Below are 26407 nucleotides of genomic sequence, written 5' to 3'. Positions count from 1 at the left end.
CAATATTGTTTTAAGGCTGAACACTGAACAGCTTTCAACTTTCAACCAAGGTCTCACCACGCCCATGAAAATGTAGTCTAAATACGATGCCCGATTTCTAATTACATTGGCCGTAACATAAATACAGTACTGGTTAATGAACAGGCAGCGCGACTTGTGAGACTAATGTAGATATCTCAAACATGCACAAGTAAAGAGAGATGGTAACTTAGCGGCAATGCCTTCATAACTCTTTCATAAAGAATTGGTTTTTTATGAAGCTATTTAAGCCATATCACAAATGCGTTTAGTTATCGGCGATAGTTGTCCGGGGAATTGAATTAACATTGGTAAATGAACCTTTTATTACAGTATATGTTTAATGTTATATTAAGGGCAATTCCTTGAATAACTGTCATGAAGAATTAACTTTCATAAAGCTAATTCTGCTTCCACCATATCGTAAATGCGTTTGGTTGTCGAGGGATAGTTGTCCCATAAGCAAGAATCCTCTTAGTCTATGAATTATACTGTACATTTCATCACTAAAGATTTGATTGTAACAATAGCTTAAGTAAACATAAAATTCTGGGTATTCGCTAGGATCCTCGTACAAGGTTAATTCTTCTGAGATGTTTAGGCTCGCGTATGGATTGGTGAAAAAAAAATTTTAGTAGTCTATGGCTTGTGTCACAATTATCATTATTTTTTGCGGAGTAATGACTTGAAGTAACTTTACAGTTTACAATATACAAACGTGGCGCCAAATTTTGCTATATTATATCAAATACATAAAGCTATCATGTATCTTGCATTTGATGTATTCCCAAATAAAATAGAAAAAATGGACGCAGCAGTTCTTACGTTAAAAGGTACGTTTACACGAGCCGTGTGTAACTGTTACAAGTTTCAAGATTCTAACAACAGCGCATTTACAGACGCTCAGCTTTTATTGTAAAAGATAACGTTCTATAAGAAGAGCTACAGTAAAGCATTTCGGCCGGTGATGTGCTAGAATCATAATGCCGTTAACTCAAATGATCTCTGATTACATACAAGAGTTAGTCGATCTAAACATTTTTGTTAAGTGGGTACAAATACAGTACTAAGGATTTAGTAGTAAACCACGTCGATCAGTAATGTTAATCCACACAATAACTTCGATGCTAGAAAAGTATGAATATGTTTCAACTGGAACGCTGTATTTTAGGCTATTTCTAGCCAACTTCTGTTCACCTTAAATTTAACGGTCTTAATCAATGCGTGCAGTGCATAATCATCGCGATTAACAAGTAGCCATTTTACTATACGTTATAATATTACACCATTGCATGTTATACCATACGAGCATGCTGATACAGATCGATGCCTTTTGCCAAATCTAGTCGAAGTACTACTCTTGTGATTGTACTGTATATTGCACAATTAGAGGAACAGTATGAAATTAAAGTTATATAAACTTAAATTTTGATGAAAAGCCAGATCTTTCCATAGAGATCCACGTTATGCGCGTGTTAGGTCGTGTTCCTTCTCATAGTTGAAAACGAAACACTGATCATATATCAAATGCGAATGAAGTGATAAAGTTAACAGTGTAAATAGTTAAGGTAATGTTTTAATAGACACCGTATATGGAGTAACAAAACCGATTGATATTCAAGGTTCTACAACTAGAAGGTATTTAACGAAATATATTTAAAATTAATCTCATTTTGCTTAATGAATGTAATTCTCTATAGATAGCTTAATCTTTCAGTTAAACCAACGAATAAATCAAGATCCAGTGAAAAATACTGTACAAATGTATGATACTACGTACGCATGCATGCTAAAAGAAAATTTGCTATACTGCACAACTATCCGTATTTCACATATAAGGTTGATTGCGCACTATGGTACGGTGCTCGAGCTGCTATAGTGGTCTGTAATGGCATAAATTTACTTTAAATACAAGTAATTTTGTTATAATAGAGTAATACGTGTAACAATCAATGAAGTGTTTTGTGGCATTCATCTAACACTACATCGAGGCAGATCATTTTATTATATGTATTGCAATTTATTAATTTTAAATATGAATCTCAGGGTATAATGGGATCGGATGCAATCAATATTATATACGCGTACGTACAGTATTGCACTATACAATGCAAGTTTAAAATCAAGCTCTTCTGCGATCACAAATATAAAGTAATCTAAATTGAATAGGCCTCGCATCTTTAATACAACCTATACTAACGTTACAATTACTGTATAATTCCATCTGCCAACTATCGCAACTAATAAGTTGTTAAGCAGACGATAACCAACAACTCATGTATAAAAGTGCGCAGTAACTGCTACTATAGTGTTACAGATGAAAAGTTATATGATATTTGAAGTTTATACCTAAATATTATTACATATGAACCATATTCCTATGGTCGTTTGCAGGTGAATTGAACCGCGATGCATGTTCATAAAAAGTAGAACATAAACAAGATAACAATGTATAAAATCTAATACGTATAAATCATACATTAACGAGCGTTATCAGATATACTAATATTGTCAGCGTGAGTTACATCACTGTGAAACACTCAAATATAATACAATGAAATATAAAAGATCGAACCATATAAGTGTGAATTTACTGCATGGTATTCGCAAAGATGATTCTAGAAACTGAAGTCATTTCCATTCATTGTCACTATCTAATTTTTTGACATATTACAAGTTTACACAAATCATAAATTACAGTGAATCGTACAGTATACACAAGATATTTGCTCCGATAAAAATTAGCTCAAAGTGGACTGTGGAGATCATTAATCATAGCGTGCATACTAAAAAAATATTATCTTACTGAGATGGTGCTATTGAAATTCTTTATGGATGTTAGTTATCTCGACAACAATATATTTACCATTAGCCATAGTTGATTAGACAACTGTCCTTTGTACAGCATTTCAAATAAGTTTTATAACAAGTAACATCCAGTAGCAGAGTAGATTTTATATACAAGGTTAACTTATTGTTCCAGCACAAGATGGTCAATTTCTTCTTTGCATTCAGTTAATGAATTCAATCTTTTTTTAATAATTTTAGTAACTTCATTGCTACAGTTGTCAGCTAAAGACTGTGATAGTTCAGGTAATCAAAAAGTACTTGTTATTAAAGTTACGCAACGCGATCAAGCATTTAAAATATTATTTTACTAATAATTTGTATGAAGAAATGAAATTCCTCTAAAACTTCGCTAATTGAAAAGCCTGACTAATATAAATTAGTTACACTAGTCAGTTTATCAGAAGATCTATGATCACTAACCTTCATATAGCTCTTATGTTTAGCGACGACCTCTGCTACTTTGCAGATCTCTCGATCCATGTCACCCGTCGATATAATTATCTCTTGGTTAACTCTTTCTTGCCTACGAGAGTAGAGGTTACAAGGATTAAAAATCTTTGCAATTATACTTAAAAATAACAAATACTGGGAGTGATAATTTAGCACTTGACTCGAAATTTGATCTTACTCTTTCTTTAAGAGCTCTATTTCCCGGCGGATGCGATCACATTTACTCTCGCAATTGCGATCTTGAAGTATTTCATTATCAATATCTGTAACCTTGTCTTTTAAGCCTTTCTTTCGATCACGGAAATCCTAACATTTCATTAATTACGTAACAAGGCAGATATCATTTTAAAACTTTAAAATTATTGAAAATACCATGCCCAAAATTAGATACGAACCACTTTTTCGGCTTGAGTCTTTTCTTTAATGGATGTAATTTCAGCTTCCAATCCTTCATAACGGTCTTGTGTATTAGCAAGGGAACGCAGAACCTGTGAAATACAATTTAAAGTATTAATCAATATTTCTACTGATTAAATGCGGCAATAATTTAAATATAAGTTATGCAACAGTGAACTAAAGAAACTATACGTAAATAATATTTAAGTACATAAATAACCTCTTCAACATTCGCTTCTTCCGTCACTCTTTTAGAGTTGCAACGGCGAATCTTGTCCGAGAACTCTCGCTTAACTTGTGATATTTTAGGCTAAAATTGCAACAACACGAAATAATCATGCAATTGTATTCTATACAGCAAGCAAGCATACACGATAAGTTTATGACAGAAATACATTAGAGTTATCCATTTCAATTGAGTTTTCATACTACATTAGGAAGGTTTACCTTAACAACTTTCCGTTTTTGACTAATTAGATTTTTATTGATGCACAGCTCATAATTTTCGATTGATTCATTTTCCGAAGTAGAGGGTAGCACTTTTTTAACATGGCTCAAGTACAGCCGATAGGCCTCTTCATACTATATTTAATACATACATGATAATAACAGTTAGGTCACTTTTATTTGCTATAATATCGTAGTGATAAGTTTATGGAATAGCATATTGTATTGCGATACTAATTTAGCGCTTAATACCTTATCGCGTCTCTTCGTCAGTTTTAATTCCGAATTCCACAATTCTTCGTTACCTTCGTCTAGCTCTTTTTGTAATACATTGCAAAGGCTCTGTTTCTCCTTGATTGCCATCTTAATCTTTTCAGCAGCGCTTGCACTTAGCTTCTGTTCGCTAATTCTTGCCTTTATATTGACGTTATCGGGAAGATTAGAATTTGTTATTATTTTTCATGAAGAAATTTATACTAAACTAAATATGCCTACTTTAAGGTCTTTACTGAGTTCCTCCAGCGACCGAGTTTCGGATTCTGTTTAATAAACGAATTTAGGTTGTAGGTGACTTTATTATACTAATAGGTTATATTTAGGCAAGCTAAAGTTATGATATTATTTCCTACTCTGACCTAAAGTTTGCTTTTCCTCTACTTGTTTCTGTTCTAGCCTTACAAGTCGACTGTTGTGTAATTGAAGGTCTTGTATATATTTCTTGAATTTATTTCTTGAACAGGAAACGATAGTATTACTATCAAGAAGCACAAATGCTAGTTCGTACTAGAGATTACCTGTCTTCGATTAGGATAGCCTGCTTTTTCTGTAAGTTATCTACAGATAACTGTAAATAGTTTACCACGTAGAAAGTAACAAAGTTTGAGTTTGCATATAATATCAAGGAAATACGTACATAACGTAATAAGTAGGTCATACCGGATCATTTTCCAGAATAGATAATTCTTCCATTTGGTGTTCAATATGAGTTTCAATAGAGCTAATTTCTAACAATTTATACATTAAGACAGTTTTAACTTACTGCGTAATTCCGACAAAGAAACAAATATGCAACTTACTTTCACGAACAGACTTCCATCTTCTATCTAAAAAAGTACACATAAACAATTAATTACTAACGTTCATTGTAAATACACAATATCTACGACTATAGGCAGTATACGAATTAGTAATTAATTAACAGGAAAAACACCTAATTCTTGTTGCAAGTGTTCTTGCAGTTCCGGGTAGTCATCTTTCCCAAGGAGAAATTCATTGTACCCAGTTGTCATATAATCATATTGTAACTGTGAATGTAACCGATTGTAAGTACCGTATACAGCAATTAATCTCGGAATAAATAACACTTAGAGTTATTCCTTACGGCTCTATCCGACGCAACCACCTCACCAGCCAATGAACTGGTTGGATCGCTATCAAGAAGCATAATTTCATCAATTTCAAAGAGCAGTGCCAGCTGTTATAGTAATGTGAACAGAATCCAATAAAAACTATTAATAGTAATAACTTTGTTAATTTAGGGTATTATCAACATTACCTGAACTATTTCTGTAAGCCAGGTTAGTGCTTGTAGGAGTATAGGCCATGTATGGGGTGTGCCAACACTGAACATGAAACTTTTAGAAATAGTAACTGGATAGCTACAGTGAATGATAACAGCGTAATATTTAGGCCTAGTTATGTTACTCTGTTTCAGTTGAAGTTTACACAGGTGCTACCTAAAATAATAGTACCCACCTATCCAAAACGTTTGACGTTTTTACTTTTAATTATACTAATAGAATACAGCAGTAGCAGCATACTCACCCTAACGATCTGAATATATTTGGTACCTCTTCTTCATATTTTTTACCAATTGCAACATTAGGAATTATAAATTGGTATATAAACTAAAAAATTAATGTCTTAAGTTAAGTAGGGAAAACCTTAGCTTAATTTGATAGGATAAATTAGAAAAATACTTCTAAACATCGGAGTTGTAAATAGCTCGAGAATTATGCTACCTAATAGATAAGCATGTTCTAATAAAGTAGCAACTGATTATTAAGTATAATAAATATAGATGAATTACCTGAAATACACGTATGAAATCATTAGAGCTAGGTGACATTAGATTCTTGGTAGAAACTTGATGAGGGTAGGAATTCTCAATGAGAAACTAATGGCGAGAACAATGGTTAAAAGTTAATATACAGTATTAGAAGAGTATACCTGTTGTAAGGATATAAAACGAATTGGCATTTGACAAATGCCTATAATTAATTATGCAGCCGTAGCGCAACATTTTTAACGGTTAATATTCTTAAACTTGCAAAAGCAACTATCAACTGACCTCCATCAACTTCTTGATACAACGTTGTTGATAACCTTCATGTTAAGCAATAAATGAGAATTGTGTTTAATTTACAAAAAGAATCGAACTGATGAGATTAATCGTCGTTAACGAAGACATGTGCAGCATGATTATTTTACAAGAAATATTATACATGGCATTGATCTATTAGTATTTCTTGAACATGTTAGCTACTAAAGATTTGATCAATCTGTTATCATAAGTTACCTTTGTCTCTAGGATTCGGTAATTTGACGACTACTCCATGACTCGATCGTCGCTGGCTGAAATATTAGACAAGAGTAAGTATTTAGGAGTTTATGGTAAATTAACATAATGTTTCGAGATTGGTCAGAAATCATCTAAATTATTTGCGTATGTAATTCACTCTAGATGAAGCTAGTCATAAGAAAAGAGAAGTTTTGTATAAATTGCAATCATTAGCTTCGTTTTATAGACATAGGTGGGTATCAGCTAATCGTCATACTTACATTGTTTAGGACTGTATCAGTTTTAAAGATGTACACTGTACACAGTAAGTATTGCTAAATTTTAGCCAACCCAGCACTATACTACGGTGTATTAATTAGTTAATAGTAGCACTTTTATAATCACATACGCATGCATAATTGAACTGAACCAAGATGATATTTCTTGCCTGAAACGAATGGCATTTTTTTATGAATATCCTAGCAGTCTATACAGTTTATATAAATCGATTGAAAGTTTGGATATGTAGCAATTTTTACTTGTATAACTATCAATGATAAATTGAATTCTGTAACGGCTATTTCTGTATCGATAAGCATAGAAAGTATAGGATACTGTATTGTAGTTAGCTATCGCAGTATCTGATAGTTATTGGATGAAAAATGAGCAGAACTTCGATTACTTCACTTAACATAACATACTGTACTAGTGTATTGTAGAGTACTGTAGGTTTCTATTGCTATTTTTCATTTCATTTCACATTGGACAGCTGCAATCTATGCTAGTTGGGATCGAGTTGTATTATAGTGTAGGCTGCTGAATATGTATACGATACCATAAAGTCATTATCGAACTTAGATTGATTTTCAAAAACGATCGTTCTATTTAATTTTACAATATATTCATCTTCTTCTCTAAAAGTCAAGTACTGTAGTAAGTAGGACTATAACATTACAATATTCAATCGTTATTGACTATGTGCACAACTAGCGTCATTTTTCATTGATTTTCTACTTATGAACACTATTTTTCTGATCAAGATTCCGGGCACTTGACAGAATTTGTCGATCCAATATAGGGATCGCTTTGCGTGGATGAGCATGTACGAGCGTAGCAATAATACTCCTTAGTATGTGAATGACGTCGACAAGAATGACCACAAGTGACAAACTAACATACCCGTTGGCTCTAATATCTTGAGAAGAATGCAGAATCTTGTTGACTTCTTCTTGATGCAAGTCTTCTGTCAATTTTATAGTTTACACCTTCAGGTCAAATTTCCCTAACAAATTATCACTGTGTTGCAAACTCAAAGCTACAAAAGTTGTTGGAAGATTAAGGAAGGTAGTCCAGTCTTCCCCAGTAGATTCTATCACATCAATATTGTAGACGGTTGGATTGGTCATTCAGGCCGATTCAGCCCTTAGTGATGACAAGATATTGCGGTATGGTTGAAAATGGAGTGACTGGTGGTGTTGACTGAAACGCCAATGATTGACCTTACCGTCCTGTTGGTGACGTAGTGACACATGCGTTGTTACAACATCAATACGACGACGGTATGGGTACAATCGAGTATTTACAGTTGACTTGTGGCGGTTATTTTTTTTAAAATTAAAAAATTCCTTACGCCTGCGTAGTGAGGAATATTAGCCTAGCACGAGCAAAAAAACAACGTCTCTATCATCACGGTAACGCTGTACTATTTATACGCTATCATGTACTGTACTGTATCACTTTCATCCCATTGAATGGGAAAATCACTCACCAAAAAAAGCAAGTTTTCATTCATTATTAATTAATTTCGATTATTAATTTTCGAAATTAATAATGAATCGAAACTTGCTTTTTTGGTGAGTAATTTTCCCTTTAATTTAGTTAATAGCATACAGTACTGCACTACTGTTATACAGTACAGGACAGCGCAGTAACATGGACTTACAAGATAGTATATTCATGTCAAATACAGTGCAATATATGTATAATCATGGACTACTTACAGGAGACTAGTTCATAATTATAATCCATACTATAAATTCAATAAGTTTAACTACGGTGATTCTACGACAAGCTAGAAATATGTACAATAATAAATATGGTATATGAAATATACATTATAAATTCGCTCTGTTATGTTTGTACGTTTCGGAAAATCAAATATACGTGTACGAACTGTACTGTTGATTACCCAAGTCTTTGCAGGGTTGGCTCCTTTCAGGATTCGTTTGGTAAATAGTACTACTGTTAAGATATCTTTTACTGTATGTGTTTTTAGTCGCATGGTTAAAGGACATATTTAGTACTGTAACACTACTATACAGTATGTATACGTTAAATACTCTTAATACACAATTAGTCGCTAATATTGAATCACTATCTAATATATAATATATGTATGGTTATAACGCAGGACTATAAATTAAATTATTAAATTTTAATTTAATTTGTACAGTACATGAGTAGGTGTACAGTACACTATACAGTAGTTAAAGTTCGTACTTATACAATGCCAATTGTATTTTAAGGTACAGTATTACAAGTATAGATTGTTGAAATAAAACATGTCCATAGAAGTACTATACAAGAAAGCCATATCTCTATCCGAGAAAATTGACTAATCTAATTATAACATAAGCAGTACGCTTAACTTTCGAGCCAAACTAGTCTACCAAACCAAGGTTGTCAAATGCTACAGCAGAAAGGTTTCTTTCTGACCTCTAAATGCTACGATAAAAAATGGACGTATATCCTACGCTATACTATACTGTAGTCAAAAATATTTACGGTCAATTCAAAACTTTTTTACCCTGTAAATCATAAATTCACTCATGTTATTTATAGTATCTTATTATTATTGCAGTATCACTAGAAATAGGACATCTACACTATACTAAGCTCTTTTATGGTTACATCACAATGAGCATATCTCAATTATTCTAAATTCTACTGTGAATTTAACTTCACTGCAAATTAACAAATTAGCCCATAGCAACGTACGTGTATGTTGCGGTTTACGAAAACTTCAACAGGAAATCTAGTTTTCTTTTCCTTTTTTTTTGCCTTTTATGTTGATAAAGCTCATCTTGTGAATAAAATACGCAATTTGTATGTACATTTACTAATTTATTATCGAGAATTTATAAAATTACGGCAATAAATAATCTTAAAATAGGTCGGTTACTATTTGCTGTACGTATATTGTAACATGTTGACAAGTTCAGTACATCGCAAAGAATCAAATTAGCGACTAGGCATAACCCGTTTTCGGCACGAAAATAAACAACATAAATAGGCACTGTAAACTTGACGAAATTTTTCCGAAGTGAATCCATACAAAAACGGATTTATAGCACTATTAGTATTTAAAATATAACCTGTAAGAAAGACTATAACATTTGGTACATCTATTTGCAGTGGTATCAGAACATATGCCTGAATTACATAAGGTATATAACATATTACAAATGCTAAGTAAACGGAAAACATCATTCGTGTCATCTGTACCTCTCTTTTATGCAAGCGAGAATACGATCTAGATCGAGTTTTTCCATGTAAAGTGACTGTGGTACGCCGCATGTTTTGTCTCATGACCATATAAACCCTTAAATAACAATACCCTAAAAGGAAGATGGGTACCATAATATCCACCGTTATTGCAAATATCGGATAAGAGATTTCCATTGTAATGTTAGGCAAGCATAAAAGTTGCATCTTATCATATGTATAGTGGTTCCATCCCAAAATGGGTAAGAAAGCTATTAAACAAGCATATAACCAAATGACTAAAATAGCTGCAACTACCACTTTTCTGGTAATCCAATGTTTCATGGAGTTTACAACAATAAGATAACGGAATATTCCTGTCAAAGTCAATGTGAAAATTGTCCCGACGTGGAAAGCTGATAACATAAATCCACTAACATTGCATATAACCCGATTATACCCCCAATCAGGTGTTAATAATCCACAAAGAACAAGTCCATCTTGTATTCCTCCTTTTAATATATCCGCAATGGCTAGATTAATTAACAAATAGTTTACCGGTGTTCGAAGTTCGACATATCGATGGAATACTCTCAGCGCCAAGGCGTTTCCTGAAACGGTGACTATCATTAAAATCACGTAACTTAGAACAGATATAACCGTAACGGTAGAATAGCTCTGGGAGGTAATATTTGATGTAGTGTCGTTAACCATATTGAAATTAAACAAAATCCGATGAATTAGCGAACTATTAAAATATACTTAAATATAATTTAAATTTTTTCCTAACATAGTTGAAAAATTGCTTATGAATGTAAGCAAATGTATAAATTTTGACCCTACAAATCCATACTCCTGTTACTATTAACAGCGTATATTGAAAAAAAGAATCTTGTAGTATACTCTACATCGCCAAATATGTCAATCTTTGTACTTTATCTCTTTTCAACACCAATCGCTGCAATCTGTTTATTTTACTCCTAGATCATAGAGTTTACGACTGCAACGATATTTACAGCATGCCATATCTATTTACTATTAATGTGAATTTTCGACACAATAGTAGTGAATGTGTACCAGGTACAGATTTGCAAAAGGATTGATAAAATATTAATAACGTACAATTTCTTGTAACATCGAATCTGTCACTCAATCATAAACTTTGGTATGAATTTAGTAATTGTTCAGCTATGATACAATTAAGAACCAATGAAATTGACTTTATATCCACAATTATAGGTTAGCTTATGCAGCTCTTTCGCATAAAATGACAATGTTATTCAGCCAGCTTAACATATCGAATTTCGATTTATATATTTATGAGGAAGCAACAGCAACAATAATACTTCATGAATAAATACTATATTATTACACGAAATCAGTTTTAGATAATTCAGTGATGTATTACCATATCGAGTATAATATCTGGGATCTAGGACTGTAATGAGTCAGAGTTGGCCGAACCAGTTTAGCAGCTTAAAGTGATAAGTGTTCAGAATCAAGTTATCTGATTTACATCGTATATTGCTAAGATGTCGAATAAAATTTACTGCACGATTCTAACCCTATTATTATTATATTATTTTTGTATCTATAAAGGTATCGACATCAGTGATAAACATAACATTAAGATTTAAATATTATGTTCTAAAATGTTATACGCTAACACAACATAGGGATAATGGCGCATCATTTTGACAACGCATCTGTAGAAAATAAGAAAGGCAGATGACAGCTATAACTCATTGACGAAGTATTAATTTGAGTTCGCAGGTGTTTTCGCCATCATTAATGACAATTACAAATGTCATCATTATGGTAAGTCAATATCTTTAGTCTGAATAAATCATGGTAACTAAATCATAAATGATTTAATCCGACTTCTCTATATCAGGTGCATTTAATCTACTAATTTTTGAGTACGTTATGATGTTGTATAACGCTAAACCTTATTGGATATCAAGAAAGCTAATTATTAATTTCTTTATCAATGTGTCTTTAGTCGCTTGCCACTCATTTTGCATACATAGACAGACTTAGTGGATAAATTTCCACATTTTATACCTTTATGCATTTACGCGTATTATGCATTATAATTGCTGTTAGATAAAGCCCGATATGCCCGTAACTTATACAGAGTTTTAACAAGAAAATTATTGTTCGTTTTCGGTTAGAGTCATCATTTGATATATCATAGCAAACTTTCTATTTTGTGAGCAACTATTGTACAGTATAATCTAAATTTAGAAAGTGAGTACAGCATCTTGTAATGATCAGCACTATGCTGTATTTACTATTAAATATGACAATCTGATTTGAGTTACAGTTAGAATAATCACGGAAGTCCTAAGAGTTAAGTGTAAACAAATTTAGAATACAATAAATACATGCGTATATCTGTTATAAATATACAGCCTATTTTCTAGGTTTTTACGGTGATTTACATTTCAAAGGTGATAAAAGATTTATTTTAACCGAGTATTTCTATTATTTAAAAGTGTATATATACAGAGATTGAAATACCTTACCGGATTGAACATATCATTACTTCGTTTCGCATAGGCGTACATTGTCCGAAGTAAAAAATTTTACGATTAGGTAAGGCAAATTTTAATTTAATTCATCTTCAACTGACGTTAGGGTCAGTAGTGTTTATTAGTACATAAAGACAGTACAGCAGCTGCAAGTAAAATATAAATACAGTTTAAACGAACTAATTACTATGCAACTATACAATGCAAATACCAAAAAATTTGACCTTTGACTACTGCACTACACAAGACAGTGTAACTTACTAAGATCAGTACTGAACAGTCAGTACTTCTGTAAATAAATTAAATATTTCGATTAATTATCTTTTCATGGATGTTTGGAAGAAGAAAAAGTAAAATAAACATCCTTTATATATGACATGAGCAATGATAAGTCTTTTCAGATTTGGCGATTTATTATACAGTTAAGAATCGGCTTTAAGGCTTTCATGCGTTCCATATGCGTGTAAGATCAGACGGCACAGATTTATTATGGAAAGGTTTCTTTGCAAACTCCAAGGCAAGCAGTTAAACTGCATAGAACTTATTACAATTTTTAGAAAGGATGACAGATAAATTATATAGCGAACTAATCAGATAAGCGTAGCATATGATTGTAATATGTTGTTTTAACAATGCTGAGCACAATTCTTCTTAACTACAAGGGATTATCCTAATGCTTAATAAAAGGAGACTTTTTTTGAGGGACTGCTGATGTGCGCAATCTTGTCCAAGACGATCGACTCAACGTCAAGAAGATATACAAATTAATATTAAACGTTTAATCACTGCTGCCACGTTGCAGTTTGCAACAATGCATCACCGTAATAAATAAATAAGTAACTTGTTCCCAAGTAAGTAAGTAAGCCATCAATAAATAGAAAATATAATTATCAGCTAAAAATAATACCACCCAGGACATGTGCAGAATTACTGACATCACGCCAGAATGAACTCAATAGTATAGACTATACATCACACGAGTAATTCACTCACCAGGCCGGCTCGATCGGGATGAATTACCACAGTAGTAGCAGAATATTGCCGTAATAAATAAACTAGTAACTTATTCCCAAGTAAGTAAGTAAGCCATCAACAAATAGAAAATATAATTATCAGCTAAAACTAATACCTTGCAGGACATGTGCAGAATTACTGACATTATGCCAGAATAAATTCAATAGTATGGACTAGCATCGCTCGAGTAATTCACTCACCGATCGGGATGAATCACCACAGTAGTACCAGTATATTGCCGTAATAAATAAATTAGTAACTTATTCCCAAGTAAGTAAATAAGCCATCAATAAATAGAAAATATAATTATCAGCTAAAAATAATACCACGCAGGACATGTGCAGAATTACTGACATCACGCCGAAATGAATTCAATAGTATGGACTATGCATCACACGAGTAATTCACTCACCGGGCTGGCTCGATCTGGATGAATCACCACAGTAGTTAATACCAGTATATCGCCGTAATAAATAAATTAGTATCTTATTCCCAAGTAAGTAAGTAAGCCATCAATAAATAGAAAATATAATTATTAGCTAAAACTAATACCTTGCAGGACATGTGCAGAATTACTGACATCACGCCAAAATAGATTCAATAGTATGGACCAGTACCGTCCGTTAGTCCGTACAATGTGATACGGTTTAACGGCGCGGCGTTCAGTTCGTTCAGTTTGCAATACCGTAATAAAAACGCTTGAATACGCGTATTAATGCAAACGATTCGCCTTACCTGCCTGCCATAGAAATCTCCATGGCGTAAGCTATGGATTGGGTAGTTTCTTCAACAGTAAAGTAGAAAACTTCTAAAAAACCACTAAGGCAATTTTAAAGCTTTCAAATTTCGAAAGTCCTTTTTTGTTGTCGGGAATTATCGATGGTCTACTCTCGCTATAATTATAGTATATTCATCATAGAAGTGCGTACAAAGACAGTACTGAGATCGAAAATTTTAATTAGTGAAACTGTGACACGTCAGTAAGTTCACAGATATTTTAATTGTATGAAAGGATTGCTATATCGATCAGCTTGGAACTTTTTAAACTATTTGCTTATTAACCATACTGACTGTAAATAGAAGATTGCTGGTGGTTCGATAGTTAAAGTACTTAACTTGGCAACTGTATTACCTGAATACAAATACTGTCTATATGACGCATAGACATATTGTAAATTAACGGTAAATTCAATCATCGGCTTCAAGAGTAGGAATTGAAAGGGAATTTATTAGCCATTCTAGTTATTTGATTATTATATTTATTTTCGTCCAACATATACATGCATGTAGCCCTATTAATCTCTTGTTTACAATCAGGAAGGTACTTTGGAAGGCACTGACTATAAGTGTATATCTTTGAATGACGAAGGAAATTGAAGACTGGCTATCTTCATTCCACTGTCGAAAGTACAGTCGAATATTTGAATTAGCTGGAGTTCTATCATTTCAATCCGTAAGTATCGTGTAGTGCGTATGCTTATAATTGTACAGTAGTGAAGCTAAATCATTTAAGTCATTAGACATTTAGAAAATACATATTTATTTCATAGCAATCCTAACTTTGCTACACTTTACCTCACACTGCGTTCACAACATAATGAGGGTAAAAACGTAGTTTCAAATTTACTACATCATACTTTAACAAGCACAATACATTAGAATGCTGCTAGCATAAAATAGTTATTACTCAACACTGGTATGTAAACAAAAAAAATACTTTTACTATACTGTACTTGTACATACTAAGTGTGTGATGTTGCATTAATTAATGATATCATTCGCGAAACTGAGTAGTTCTGCACAGTACAAGGTATGGCCGTGATTAGTAAATAAATAAATAAATTGAGGAATTTATGACACCAGTACTGTAGTCAATAGTGTACTACAGTACGTAGTTAATTAGATAATCAGGTCTTTATTGTACCATACGTACATGTAAACTGTACACTTGATGCTAATGGGTATAATTGATCATCTTAACGAAAAATTGAAAACGGGTACCCAGGGCAAAAAAATTATGTACGTTTGCAATTCATAGAATTGAAGGTTATAACGTCATGATAACGTATAGGGTAGTAATGTAGTTCCTAATTTTGTACTACTATAGATTCGAACAATTCCTGTCTTTATATATACAAAACATAGAATCTACATACTTACAGCATTTGACAAAAAATGCTCCAACTTTAAATTGGGTGCTTTCATTGCGACATCCTATAATAAATGATAAATCTAAATCGTGCACAACTTTTGCCTCTCCCCTTTTAATAGCCCCTCTACTTTTACATAATAAAATAGATATATTATTATTACATCTAGATTATTATTTAAAAATAGACTGTAATATTATGCATTGATTCACTATATTTTATGCATTAGTTTACAGTATCTGCATTTTATAATCCTCGGATTGATAATATTCACTGTTAGTATGGAAAAAATAAATAAAAATGTTTTCAATTTTCTGCTCGGTGTACAGTACAGTACTGTACAAAGCGATGGTTTAACACACTGTATAGCACAGTATCCACTGAGTCGCGTTTCTGAATTACTGGACAGTAACTGTACTGTATAGCGTGATTAATTTCGTTTTAGAAAAATCAGCACATATCTTTGTGACTAATTTTGAAGACTAATTGAAAAATATTTCCATAAGGACATATCGATGGATACCAATTTTACTCCAAACTGTGTAATATTTATACGTTTTATTTCATTTTTCGCTTTCTGACCAGAACTTAATAACACTCAGTACTACAGTATTGAACCGGGCTGAATATATATGTAGATCATAAAGGTATTGAACCGAACCGAACCGGACCGGACCTTTCTCAGGTCTAGGACTGATCAATACAGTACAGTACCAAGTACAATGTACTGTAATCTCTCTTACGGAACTGTACTGTACACTGTACAGTACCGTAAGTATATCTAGTCGGAGCTGCAGTTTTAAAGCATTCAAATTAAATTATTCGTCAGCTTGGACAACATCGATATAGAGGTAATCAAATTTTCTGCCATGCCTAGGTAGCTGATAGAAAGATTTAAAAATTACTGAATCACCGTTAATACAGAAAGATAGATTATGCAGTGTTTCACCTTGTCAATTCACTTTGTGTGGATCGTAATATCAGGTTTTCTCCACACTTTGCATATACCTGTACAGGAGTTCAAATCTTTCACCCTGATATCACTCAGACTTGTTACCCTAATCGATATCATGTCAAGGTATCACTCGATAGCAAAGCATACTCTACCACATTAAATGGTGCAGAACCATATATATTCTATTCTATTGTCCATGCAACTTTCTTCTCCGTTTGTTAAGTTATATCACAACATGATACGAAACGGCATATTGTATGTATATACGAGCGTATGAAAGAAATTCGCCCTTTCAATGATCCTTAAACTAATCTACTATCAATAATACTCTGCGAGCCAGTAACCAATTTCCGATCACTTAAGAAACGAACAATATTTTAGACGATTACATTACTGTACAATGTTGTTTAACTCAATGTGTACGTACCTACTGTATGCATGCACATTATACTGTAGTGCTTTACTGAAGCATGGTAATACACAATATCATTTTATCATGTGGAACCTCTGGATCGTTGCCAATTTTGCTCACTTGTCAGCAAAACTTATTGTTTTATAAATCATCACACTTTCTACTATCGAACAGTGTACACTGTACAGTGCAACAACGACATTGTTTGTCTTTTAATCTAAATCTTACTCTATATGGCATGAAAGATGTAGCCATTACCTATCTACTAAAGGCTCGCCTCGGTCACGTTTAAACTTTGAAGCTACTACATTCTACAATTAAAACTACTTACATCAAGGCAATATGGATCACAATATTAGTTATTGAACAATTTTGTAGTAAGCTAACTGTAATAATAGATCATCATCAACAAGTCCTAGAAAACTACTACAGTACGGTAGATGTCGAATTTTAAAGAATGCAAAGATGATTTACCTTGTATCCGCTGACATGTGAGGTATAGAACAAATATTACAAAATAGTATCGGCAAGATAGAGAGTCAAACAGATGTTATGATTATAAATTTATCATGTTTTCGATGTCGTAGTAGATGTATCCTGATGGCCGTATTTTTAACACTTGCTTAGCTGCGATGTTTACCACGTCATAAAGTGAAGTCGTTACTGAAATGTGTTGATATTGGTGACGAAGAACTTATCTCTAACAAGATAGACAACATCATGCAATCAGATGATCAACAATCGGAATCTTTGCCGGAAGAGTTTATTACCAATTCTGATCAGGTAATTATACGCGTATCTCCGTATCAGCTAGATAGTTATAATTGTTACGTTTAAGGTAAGCCTGGCTAAATCAATATAATTTGTATCATACGAGTAACGTACAACAGAAAGAGAGTAATCTTTTCAACTGTAGCACATGTAAAAACAACTGTAACCCCTTTACAAATAGCATAATACTATTACAAACATTATCAAATATCAGTTTATTTGTTTCTATTACCGTAAGTGCAAGTAATAGTAAATACGCGAGTTGTGATGGAATCAGGACATTTACAGTGCGTTCTTCTGAAATCTAGATTGATAACCATCATGCATGCTACTTTCAGTACCAATTTTTGTTACTTAAAATCTGTGTGTTTTTTATACATCCATATCGATTCAAGATTAGAATGCTATCTCTGAACCACTGATTAACTTTGATATAATTATAATAAAGCGAGGACTGGACTGACTTTAGCAATCTCTAAACAGATAATTACACAACAAGATGAATTATCAACGCCTATAGTAAAGCGGAAGCGAGGTCGACCGCCTGGTAGTAAAAACAGAACTAAGGAACAAATACTAAATTCAAGTAGTAAAAAGGTATTTGGTGTCATTGATCCGGAAACAGGGCAATTTATTAAGAGGGGAAGAGGTAGACCCAGAAAAAATACGATTCCAATTATAATGGATAATTGTAAAACGACATCAAGTCATCGAAGAAAAGGCGAAAATCACAGTAGTAATATTATGAAAGTCAAAAATATAAAGCAATCGCCGATTCTATCCAAAAAGAAGACTACTAACGATAGTCATAATAGATACAGTGCGCCATCAGATGCAAATCATATATTACCATCATCGCATCTTATCTCTCAAAACAATAACATTGGCAGTCAAAGTAGTTTACTACCTTGTGTACGACCTAAACAATGGATCTGCTCGCTATGTGGGTTTCCCAGTAATTATTCCATCTTGGGTGCCCTATATGGTCCTTTCCACTACATGGATGGTCATTTTGTTAAAAATAATCACCAATCTCAACAATCAGTGAACCGACGACTAGACTCAACTGGTATTGTTGATAACCGAAATGCAGGTAGTAATATTGCAAATGTAACTTCTCTCTCTGAAAAAGAACGAGAAGAAATCTGGATTCACGAAGATTGTATAGTTTGGTCGCCTGGTGTCTATCTGCTAGGAGACACAGTTGTCGGTCTAGTTGACGCTGTTAGAGTTGGTCGAACTAATGTAAGATACCTAATAGATGCTGATAGCGAGCTAATTTAGAAGTTATAAAGTTGATCTATACAGTCCAATTATATAATTAATACAAGCGACATTAAAAAATTAATTGAATTATTTGTTACACTGCATTACGCGTATAATAGATAATTAATTGATCTATCATAGCCATCGACTAAATCCAAATTCAGGTCCTTGAGTGGTATAAGAATTGCACCTTACTTAAACAGTCATTTTACTAGTAACTGAAATTATCAAGTATTAATATACGATTTACCAGCTAGGAAATAGTAATGTCTAATATTCTTTTTTATTTTCTATGATAGAAATGCTCCGTTTGTGGTACATTCGGAGGTACGATAGGTTGTCTGTACAAGGGATGCAGTCGTAAATATCACTTCTTGTGTTCAAGGCAAAGCGGTAAGATACTATGGCTGTTAATATTTCAATAAAATTCTAGTCTTTCCTATTCTCGTAAAGTGACACTTTATTATTCATACAATGCGATAGTTAGATTTCAATATGATGCGCTACTATCAACATGCAGAATGTCTTTTGACTAGTTTATAGTTAAGACCAACATTTTTTATTTCTGGATTCCTGTAATACAAAAGAGTTAAAAATTTGCCTATTACGCAAAATTATGGGAACTAATGTTTCGAACAAGATCTTTGATTGACTAGTGTATTTTTCAGGCTATTGAGAGTAAGATTTATATCAGATGACTTAATTCATGTGTTTATATGGTCAATTTTTAGATTGCCTCTTGGATGAAGATAATTTTACCCTGGTTTGCTCTAAACACAAGGTATTATAATACCATCTAACTATTTAATTTCGTTTGTAACTCTCGCTATAATTGCAAAATACATATCGTACATTGTATAAATCAAGTGATTTTTTTAACACGCTTATCGTAAACAAAATATTTATCTATTATCAAGCTTAGTCTGTATACAGCTGTATAGTTATTCCTAAATTTGATAGCAAAAGTGAATAGTATACCTAGGATATATTACTAAAATTTGATATTGTCAAAAATCGAAAATTAGCATTTGGAAGCAAAGTATAGCACATGATATAATAAGTAGTAACTAAACAATTGCTGTAAACCATAATTTTGTAAACATACTTTATATATTATGCTATGTATAGGATTGCAAACATAATATGCAAGCGCTGTCACCTGATGCAATTACTTGGAAGAAGGCATTTCTAAAGAGTTAGTGTACAAAAATTTTGTAGATCCTACGGAGCTATTCATAGTGTCGCAATGAGATATTTACAATTATCAATTAATACCAAATTTAAACTTGTCACTTGACAAGAAATGCTTTATCGTATTTCGATGGCGTTGTCATTAATAAGGACATTCTTATTTTAGATAAAAAATCAAGAAAAGCCAATGGTTGATATCAAGCATGGAATCTAATATCGTAAATTAAATTTTATTTATCATTTCTAAATAATTTATATTCCCTTCACATTAGTAACGAGGCTATAAATGTGTAATTTCGAAAGTGATTGAGCTAATAATGACTAAAATTAGTATCGTAGATTGAAATTCAACAATCTACACAATTTTTTCCTGGTGCAAAAATTTAATTTAAACCTTTACTTATAATCAAATCGTATCACAATGTATGCAATGTTTAAATACAAATTTTTTATATCGTCTTGGCGTCACTTTCTGCTATTTCATTGTACATTTAATGTATTGCTCCTGAATTGATGTCTTTGATTTCTATAACAATACTACTGGTATTGCTTTTGTTAAATTAATTAACTGTTACAAAAAAAGAATGTATTACCATATCATGAATGCTTCTGCACAACAGGTCAATGAATTTCGAATCGTTTGATGTACTTCTTTATGAACATCACAGGTTCTAATCTATCTAAGTTCACCTAGGCATTATTTTATTTGCGTTTATTATTTGTATCCGTTATACTACTGCCCTAATCATTACAATGTGGCCGTTGTTATTATATGAAATAAAGTTACATTTCCGAATAAGTTATTCCAACAATTGTAATGTCTTATTTAAAAGTAGTCAGCAGAATAGTTCAAGATGATGTAATATTTAATTTAATTTTTATTCCTTATCCACATCAACGATCGTTTGCCTCATTTGGAAAGAAATACTGAATGTAGATACTAGTAATCATCTTAGATACTTCAATAAGGACTACTAATATCATTCCCCACACAAAGTCTGCTGTTAATGTACTTATAGCCTTATTTACCACATCGGAATTAAATAGAATTTAATCCACGAATTATCGCATATTCCACACATAATCTAATCCAGATGAAGTTTATAACTATGTTGCAAATGAAAGCGTATCTAAATTCAATCTTAATATGTTATAGCCATTCAAAGAATTTAGGTCACTGTTGCATCAGATCTTTTATACGACCCTACATCATTCCAGTTGGTTTTAATATTCAACGTAATACTCTATTTTAACGTCTATCTCCGATTTAATGGAAAAGGTCATTTCTTTTAATTAAGAAAGTATTTGATAACACACAGTAATCTAGCGCTAATCAATGTAGTACAAAATAATACCAGTTGTCAGTAATTTATTAATTCAATGAGTTGCTTTGACTTTTATAAATTTGCAGCTAATCATAGCGACTGCAAAATATTGACTACCTCAATTACATGTTATCCTCATTTTTTCTAAGCCCACAATATACGCGTATACGTATATTAAATCGAATAAAAACTAGCCGTAAATTAGATCATTAAAATTTTGATAATGCTTTCCTGTATCCAAGTGCAAAATGTTAAACAATTATTGCTAGTGCGATTACATGGTAAATAAAATTAAAGTCTTCTGGGGAAATATACCGTAAGTTGTACATCAGTCCAAAGGTTAACTGTAATACTTTGTTAAGATGCTGCTGTCAATCCTTAGAATCAGAGTAAGGTGTTATGACGGAATTGAGTACAATGGTGCTTTCACCTTGATATTCATGATCCGTCAGTTTCTACCATACAAGTAAGCATTGTTTACAATGCGGTAAGTCTCGATTATCAAAGCGTTTTTGCACCTCAGTAATTCCGATTCGTCTAACGATATCAAAAAGCAAGATTATAGACGTCACCATCTAACCCAATTTTGTCTCTTATTGCCAAAATAAACCAGTACAAATCGTAGTAACTTTTTCCAGGAATCATATCTCTATTGGTAATTAACACTGTTGATGATTCATTTGTTTGGAGTTGTAAAAGTTTACGACGTTACGTTACCGGTTATTCTGGTATAATACAAATGAACCACAGATATTTTAGCACTATTATAAATATGAGTAGTAAATTAACTTAGGCATGGTTATACTCTATTTTTATTATGGCCAGAATGATCTTTTGAAGATAGATACGTATATGATATATGTATATCAATTTGCTCGCATGATGATGACAATTGCAATCAAAAGTTTTGGAAATTTTTTGAACCGATTATATTATGGATAGGATGATGGAGAGAACTGTTGTTTGTAAGCTTATTTATTTACAAAAGCTATCAGTCTTGAGCCTTGTTCAATCAGTTGCTCATCTGGCTTTGATCGAACAAACAGAAAGCGAGCTAAATGATATCGATATATCAAGATAATTAAAATGATACAATCTATCCTTAAGCTTATTATCAATTCTATTCATAAGATTTTCCTATAAAAATAACAAACGTTATTATTGATCATGATTGACTGTTGATTCATCAATAAGGCTAAATCGCTAGCTGAATAAAGGGTGGTAACAGGAACGCCTCTTCATGAACTTAGCTCCATTGACGTCATAAGGGAGTCAATTAGATTAGCTCTTATTGACTTAACGGGAAGAGCGTGTAGACGCCTTTAATCGATTATACTTCAATCCTTTTCTTATCTGTAGCTCACTCTCCTATCAATTCTGACAAGTCTATTTCATTCGCATAAGGAAGGTAAGTATGAAAGCTTCTTGTAATATCTGTAATGCAGCGACTTGAACAAGATTTATCATCATAACTTATCGTTAATATTAGAGAAAGTTGTCTACAACAGAGATGTCAAGATTGAGCTTTTTGAATGGATGGAGATATAGGCTTTTATTTTAACACAAATACAATGATTTTCACCTTGCTTTTCAGTTATAATAAATATTATACCAGCACAAACGGCCCGATTTATCTAAAATCATGAAGAATATTTTGGTAATCCTTCTACTGGTTGCCGGATGTAAGTCTTATAGCTAGAAGCGCATGGATTTGATACCAGTGAAGTAATTATAATTACTAGTCGAAACTGATTAAACCAGTTATCGTAAAATGCTGAAATAGATACCGAAATTTTTTCCTCAACTATCAGAGAAGTTTCTCATCTGGACCTAATGGATAGTATATACAGTATTACTCCAGCTCCTACCGATTATCGATAATTACTGTAGATATCGATTTTATCATCATAGATATCAATGGTGATACTGCTGTAACTCTATTGACCAACTAACCATGACAAATTCTTTGCTCTTTTACTTCTTTACAATTTCAGTAATTATCAGTAACGATATAAGCTATAGCTTCAGAAGAATTTATTAGTGGACAAAATTATTAATAGATTAATCTTTATCTGGACCACATATTTCTTTCTATTTCAATCCACAACGGTGGAGAGAATCTATTGTCAAAATTAAATTATCGCTACTTTGACGAGTTATCACTTCGATAAAGGCATGTGATCTGGTACATTTACGGTATACTTTATCTAGCTAGCATTAACGAATTGCTCTGAAAATAAAGGATCAGAATCGTATGTTCTCATCCATTTTATTAGTCGTAATTTGCTTAGTATTAATCTCTCATGGCAAAAATAGCGATTATTCTAGCATGCCTTTTAAGTCATAGGCATCTTATTACAGGATATATTTATATTTTAGCTCAGAAATATCGCATAAAGTGCAGATTAGTAGCCGGATGGCTAAAACTGTGTCTTATTTACCCTAGCTACGTAAAGTGTTTACTGAATTCCGTCTTGCTTCCTAGTACACGTAGACGAGTGTAATAACATCAGATCATGGCAAGTGATGACTAAAGCCGGTACCTTCGGCGTATAGACTATGACACTGTTGACAAAATAAGTATCACATTAAATTAAAAGTATTTTTCCCCTATAACAATTTTGGACTCGAGACACCGGATAAGTTACAGCTTTGTAAAGTAACATTATTGCGTAACTACACTTTATTATCGTATATAGTATTTGATTCACAATCAGTAATTCCAGTTTAATGATTAGAAGAATAAAATGTTAAAATTTTGTTGCCACCAATGCTATAGATCTTTAGTCTATTATTACTGAGTGTTTTGTTTCCAGACTTCATTACGTTATACCGGCAATAGCCGGCATATTTTGATGATAATTGAGGGTAAATAGATTTTACACGTACTGAGAAAAAGAATTATTTTCGGTTCCTAGATCATTAATTTATAATAGAATTTAGTATTTTTATTGGATTCAAGGTTATTAAGCTTTTAAAATATCTTAATATTGCTACTCATTGCAATAAGTCATGCTTAATATTATTTATTATAATTACCCTAATATCATTTTATTATCGATTAAACGATGGGTATGCAAGATTAGTCATTACTATAATTGCACCGGACTTAGTATTGTGATTGATATAACACAACATCATAGTTTTATATCTAACAAGATTTCATAAAAATAATGATGAAGTTATGCTTTCAAATATAAAATCTTCTAAAATTTTATTTTTAATTTTGCTTATGATATCTTGCTGTTAATTAAATACATAACAATATTATGATAATATTAATATATCACGTAAAATAGGCTACTGTCTTATACTAAAGTACTATTTTTACCCTATATTTCATTAACCTTGAACCTTAACCTTTTGGAACATGGGTTAACTCTATCAAAACCAGTCGCCAGCTTTAATGAAGGTATGAAAGCAGTAACAGATTGTCTATATATTAAGCTTATGATTGCTAGGTAAACTGCGATGTACTATTTCGACGAAATTTCACGGGCTGACTTAATAAAAGTTAAATAGAAATAAGATAGTTAATAGTAAAAATTTATCGATGTAATAGCCCCATATAACAATTCAGGGCTGTAATTAGTTAAGATTACAATTGGTAGTGCAAGCCGCCATAATCTATGGATTGAATTAATTCTTTCCTAGTAAAATTTATCATGTAATACGTCTACGAACCCTTTTAACCAAACACATGCATTCCAATATAAATATGATATCAATACGGGACTTGTAGTCAATAATCCTCAAAATCTTATTGACATCGAAATCAAATATGAGTGAGATGCTTGTATTAATAGCGATCGTCTGTCGAGGATAACTTTCTTATCGTGATTTATATTCTAGTTGAAATCTGTTTCATTTACAATTGCCGATAAAATTTATAATAGCCAGTCTACAGTACACATTAAATTGGCTCTAGATATATACTCAAACGGAGAAGAGATATCGTATTAAAAATATCATCACGTCTAAAAAATCCTTATACCGTACTTGTAAAAACTTTCGTTATCACTAGCAGAGGCTGTAATTGCCTTTGACGTATACAATGGATAGCCTGTAAATTCAATTTGATTAGATGCCGGCTGTATCATGATATGTCAACAAATTTTAAAGACAGATCTAAATTTGAAATTATCAATATGATATCAATTAAAAATGTGTGAAAAGTAACATTTATAATCTTGTATAGACACTTGAGATATTATAAGTAAAAAGCTACCGAAAATAATTTTCACATGATAAATAGAGTTTAAAGCTTTTACAATGGCGATTTATATAGCTTTTCATGTACTGTACAGTGCAGTAAGCTATTCATTTTTAGAATAAAATACATTTTGCCAAGACAATTTTTACAGAGATAACTCTAATAATTCAGTAGTTTAGTATTTTATTCGTAGGTTAGATTAGTTCTGCTCGATAAATATTAGTTGGTAAGATATTAGAGCCTACCTATTATGCAATTTACCGCAAAATACATAGTGATGGTATTTCTAATGACAGTTAGTGAGTTCCATTATGTAGACGTAAAAATCAGATTTGGATGTTGCTAAAATTAGTTTACAGGAAATACGTGCAT

General features: G+C 32.3%; 3 protein-coding genes across 3 annotated transcripts; 1 reads left to right on the top strand and 2 right to left on the bottom strand.

The window, feature by feature from the left end:
• Positions 1 to 2989: 2989 nt before the first annotated feature.
• TRIADDRAFT_53609 (uncharacterized protein) lies at positions 2990 to 8252 on the bottom strand (the record flags this gene model as incomplete). Its single annotated transcript, XM_002109467.1, has 21 exons — positions 2990 to 3097; positions 3289 to 3391; positions 3497 to 3624; positions 3714 to 3806; positions 3935 to 4024; positions 4162 to 4296; positions 4414 to 4575; positions 4657 to 4700; positions 4797 to 4891; positions 4956 to 5005; positions 5098 to 5165; positions 5238 to 5264; positions 5372 to 5465; positions 5543 to 5635; positions 5717 to 5819; positions 5986 to 6068; positions 6251 to 6337; positions 6512 to 6546; positions 6740 to 6795; positions 7897 to 7964; positions 8226 to 8252. The coding sequence occupies 21 exons, from the start codon at positions 8250 to 8252 to the stop codon at positions 2990 to 2992; spliced, it is 1749 nt and encodes a 582-aa protein (XP_002109503.1).
• A 1709-nt stretch (positions 8253 to 9961) lies between these two features.
• Positions 9962 to 10918, bottom strand: TRIADDRAFT_53608 (uncharacterized protein; the record flags this gene model as incomplete). The annotated part of the gene is made up of 1 exon (XM_002109466.1): positions 9962 to 10918. One exon carries the CDS (start codon positions 10916 to 10918, stop codon positions 9962 to 9964), a length of 957 nt encoding a protein of 318 aa, XP_002109502.1.
• A 5853-nt stretch (positions 10919 to 16771) lies between these two features.
• Positions 16772 to 20506, top strand: TRIADDRAFT_53607 (uncharacterized protein; the record flags this gene model as incomplete). Its single annotated transcript, XM_002110021.1, has 7 exons — positions 16772 to 16779; positions 16887 to 16980; positions 17897 to 18052; positions 18524 to 19285; positions 19606 to 19699; positions 20038 to 20087; positions 20435 to 20506. The coding sequence occupies 7 exons, from the start codon at positions 16772 to 16774 to the stop codon at positions 20504 to 20506; spliced, it is 1236 nt and encodes a 411-aa protein (XP_002110057.1).
• Between the last annotated feature and the right edge of the window lie 5901 nt (positions 20507 to 26407).

The sequence above is a fragment of the Trichoplax adhaerens genome, genomic scaffold, assembly GCF_000150275.1.
Source record: "Trichoplax adhaerens TRIADscaffold_2 genomic scaffold, whole genome shotgun sequence".
Lineage (NCBI taxonomy): Eukaryota > Metazoa > Placozoa > Uniplacotomia > Trichoplacea > Trichoplacidae > Trichoplax > Trichoplax adhaerens.
This window is presented reverse-complemented; position numbering and strand designations above follow the sequence as displayed.